The sequence below is a fragment of the Neomonachus schauinslandi genome, unplaced genomic scaffold (genome assembly GCF_002201575.2).
Source record: "Neomonachus schauinslandi unplaced genomic scaffold, ASM220157v2 HiC_scaffold_3388, whole genome shotgun sequence".
In the NCBI taxonomy this organism is placed as follows: domain Eukaryota; kingdom Metazoa; phylum Chordata; class Mammalia; order Carnivora; family Phocidae; genus Neomonachus; species Neomonachus schauinslandi.
The window spans coordinates 1-3,644 of record NW_025412076.1 but is presented as its reverse complement, the minus strand read 5'-3'; the positions used below and the strand labels follow the sequence as shown (position 1 = coordinate 3,644).

The window sequence follows — 3,644 nt, the reverse complement described above, 5'->3', positions numbered from 1 at the left end:
AGGGCGTGAAGCCGGGTGGTGCCATTATCCTTGAGGGCGAAGGGTTTCCAGCCCCGGTGCGGCCGAGCGTCTCCGGTGCTTCCACCGTGGCAGCAGGCATCCTCCGGTGCTCTAACCCAGGTCCTTGCAGGACCCGTAAGAATAACTCCGGAGGGGGTTGCACTGGCCCCACGAGAGGCTGGTCCCGGTGCCCTTCGGGCCTCCTGGGAGGCTCTCTGTGCCCGAGCAGCGGCCGGGTTCGGCCCCGCCGCGTCTAGAACCCCGGACCCGCCGGCGAACCGCGGGGGTGGGGGGGTGGGGGGAGGGCGGCGGTTCTGGACCCATGGCGCCGACCCGGGCCCCGCGCCTCGCCGGCGGGCAGGGGGAGACCCAGTCGGGGCGAGGGAGGCCGGGCGCCGTGAGCTTCGCGGACGTGGCCGTGTACTTCTCCCCCGAGGAGTGGGGCTGTCTGCGGCCCGCGCAGAGGGCCCTGTACCGGGACGTGATGCGGGAGACCTACGGCCACCTGGGCGCGCTCGGTGAGGCCCGGCCCACCCCTTCTTTCTCTTTTTGTGACACGGAGATTTTTAGATTTCGGGTCCGAACGCGCCTGAGTGTCTGTTGTTGGGGAGGGTCTTCTCCGCTCGGGTTCAGAAGGCTGTACTCACCCCTGCGGAGGAAGCGCCCTGTCTAGGCTCCATCCTCTTACCCTGTACGCTGTCGGCCTCTCCTCCCTTAGGATTCGCAGGCCCCAAACCGGCCCTCATCTCCTGGCTGGAGAGAAAGAAGGAGGTGTGGAGCCCGGAGGCCGAGGATCCCGAGGAGGGGGCCAGGCACCCAGGATCTGGGCTAGGTGAGGAAGGTGGAGCTGAGGCGGACTGCAGGCTCTCATGGGAGCGAGCCAGGGCAGGCCCTTTCTTCCCGCAGCCTCCTTCCCACACACAGCCTCTCTTACAGAGCCCAGTTGGTGGGAATCCCCTGAGCCTTCTCTTCCAAAGTTCCCTTTCTCAGACCTTGGGTCAAGGACAGCGAGTTTGGGGGAAGAGAAGTTCGGGTTAGAAATTTACTGAGCCTTGCTCTCTCATGTTCCCAGAGTGTCTGCATGCCTCAGAAAGGGGCCAGACGTTCACTTAGTGACCCCGGTAATTTTGGCGCAGGTGGTGACTGCGGCTTTATATACACTGACCTGCAGTCCATTCCGGTGCCTGGAGAAATCTCCGTCCATGCTGAAATGCCCGCATTTAGGGCCTTTAACACAGCAGGTGATTGCTTGTTTCCAACAGGCAGTAGGATCCCCCACCTTGTGACAAACTGCCGTTTTCCAAGCCCTACATGAGGGGGGACAAAAGGGCCTGGCGGCCATGGAATGGGGAGCTGCTGCCTGAGATGAGCCTGGGGGGCTCCGTAACAGGGTCTAGAACAGAGGGAAAACACAGGCATGATCGTACAAGCACTCAACAATTCTGTTTCAATTCTCTTGTCTCTTTAGAAAGCAAGAGAAAGAACGAACCCAGCAGCAAAATCGGGGCCGAGGAGCTTGAGGATGCCCCAGGGAGGAACGCGCCACCGGTGGAGGCCAGGCTGGTTCCTAGTTTCAGGGACTTTAGCCATCCGTTGCCTCAGCCGTCTGCACACACGGGGCAGCAGTGCACCCAGACTCCCAAGAGGCCCTACCCCTGCCTGGAATGCAACCGTTCTTTCAGCTACCCCTCCCTCCTAGCCAGCCACCAGCGGGTCCACTCGGGGGAGCGGCCCTTTCCCTGTGGCCAGTGTGGACGTTGCTTCCGCCAAAGAGGCAACCTGGCTGTCCACATGCGCATACATACAGGGGAGAAGCCCTTCTCCTGCCCAGACTGCGGGAGGCTCTTTGCCTACCCCTCCATGCTGGTCAGGCATCGGCGAATCCACTCCGGAGACCGTCCATACGTCTGTGGACCTTGTGGGGTTCAGTTCTCCCAGAGGGCTCACCTCGTCCAGCACCAGCTGCTTCATACAGGGGACAAGCCGTATTCATGTCCAGACTGCGGCCGCTGCTTCCGCCAGACTGGGGCGCTGGCCATCCATAGACACAGACATGGTGGGGAGAAGCCGTACGTGTGTGCCGAGTGTGGACGCCACTTTACACACCCTTCCCTCTTGGCTATCCACCAGCGCACCCACACTAGGAAGAAGCCCCATATCTGTTCTGACTGTGGTCGGGGCTTTGCCTACCCCTCCCTCCTGACCAATCACCAACGGGTCCACTCTGGGGAGCGTCCCTACCCTTGTACCCACTGCAGTGCCCGCTTTGCCCAGCAAAATAACCTGCTCCAGCATCAGCTCATTCACACAGGGGAAAAGCCCTACGCGTGCCCCGACTGTGGCCGCTGCTTCCGGCAAAGCGGCTCGCTGGCTATCCACAGACGCACACATACAGGGGAGAAGCCCTACTCCTGCCCCGAGTGTGGGCACCAGTTTACCTCTTCCTGCGTCCTCAACAGCCACAGATGCATCCATTCTGTTGAGAGGCCCTTCCCTTGTTCCCAGTGTGGGAAAACCTTTAAACGAAAGAGTGCCCTGGAAGCCCACCGATGGATCCATCGTACAGGCGGGACAAGTCAGAGGGGTGACAGACCTCTGTTACCACCCCCAGCCCAGGCTTGTGTCCCTGAGGGTCAGGAACCATCCGTACACTTCCGACATTTTCCCGATATGTTCCAGTAGTGCGAGTGTCTGAGTAAAGCAGTGTGAAGGAACAAATGTTTTAAGGTTCTCCCTCAAGGGTTGGAAAGGAGGTGCGCAGAGGGCAAGGGATAGGAGAGGGGAGAAAAAGGGAATCAGGCGAAATGGAGATGGTGGGGGCTGAGCCACATCTGGAATCTATGAGAGACCTGGGAGCTGAGAGGCAGGACATCCGGAGTGAAGAACCTGTCAGGAAAAGCATGAGACTCCTTCAGTCTGCTCCCAGCCCGGACTGCTGACCTCTGACCTTTCAGCTCCGGTTTCCCCTGACTCTAGATCTCAGGAGAACAAACCTCCTTGGACCAGGAGCTGTAATGTAAGAGGAGGATCATAGGCTTTGAACCAGTTTATCCCATGTTCAATCTTGGCTCATCCCTTGCGTCATCAACATCTGACTATAAAATGAGTACATTAATACTGCCCCTGAGGTGGTTGTAGGATTAAATAATATATATTCAGTCAAAACTGTCTAGTACAATATTTCTCACTTGTGTATATCCTTCCAAGCTTTGCACGTTACAGTAGTTTCTTGAATAGAGGACAGCCTTACCTAATCACCTCTGCTGAAAACAACAGCTTTTAATGTGAATTTTCTAGCTCTTTGACATGTCTTAGCAAGTCAGAAACTATTATTGCCTTATTTTTTTCCTTAAGTGATTCACAATGCTTATCTTTTCCTGTGCTCAATTCAGAGATGAGAGACTGTCTCATAATTCCCTGCAGTGTGTCACTATGGCTTAGGCACCCAGACCAGACCTTTGCTTATGTACTAGGTCTCTGTCTCACCAGGTTGTAAGCACCGCTGAGAGCGGGCACCCTTAGAGTTCATTCCTCATTCCAGTCCCCCGCATGATGTCTGGAGATGCCACGTTTAATCGTCACCAGACACGCAGAGCTAGCTGCAGGTGCTCAGCGACTAAACCTTGGGTCCAACCCAGCGGAGA

General features: G+C 57.4%; 1 protein-coding gene across 1 annotated transcript; it reads left to right on the top strand.

Annotated features, from left to right (window-relative positions):
- Window positions 1-322: 322 nt before the first annotated feature.
- Window positions 323-3,289, top strand: LOC110583857 (zinc finger protein 785-like). Its single transcript, XM_044912490.1, has 5 exons — window positions 323-518; window positions 719-889; window positions 1,137-1,241; window positions 1,469-1,848; window positions 1,930-3,289. The coding sequence occupies exons 1-5, from the start codon at window positions 323-325 to the stop codon at window positions 2,680-2,682; spliced, it is 1,605 nt and encodes a 534-aa protein (XP_044768425.1). The 3' UTR covers window positions 2,683-3,289.
- The last annotated feature ends 355 nt before the right edge of the window (window positions 3,290-3,644 follow it).

Bases quoted from the DNA above. Each gene is read 5' to 3' on its own strand.
- LOC110583857 (XM_044912490.1), top strand. From the start codon at position 323: ATGGCGCCGACCCGGGCCCCGCGCCTCGCCGGCGGGCAGGGGGAGACC. The intron at 519-718 runs GTGAGGCCCGGC...CTCCTCCCTTAG, and splicing joins CGGCCACCTGGGCGCGCTCG to GATTCGCAGGCCCCAAACCG. The intron at 1,849-1,929 runs GCCTACCCCTCC...TGTGGGGTTCAG, and splicing joins CAGACTGCGGGAGGCTCTTT to TTCTCCCAGAGGGCTCACCT.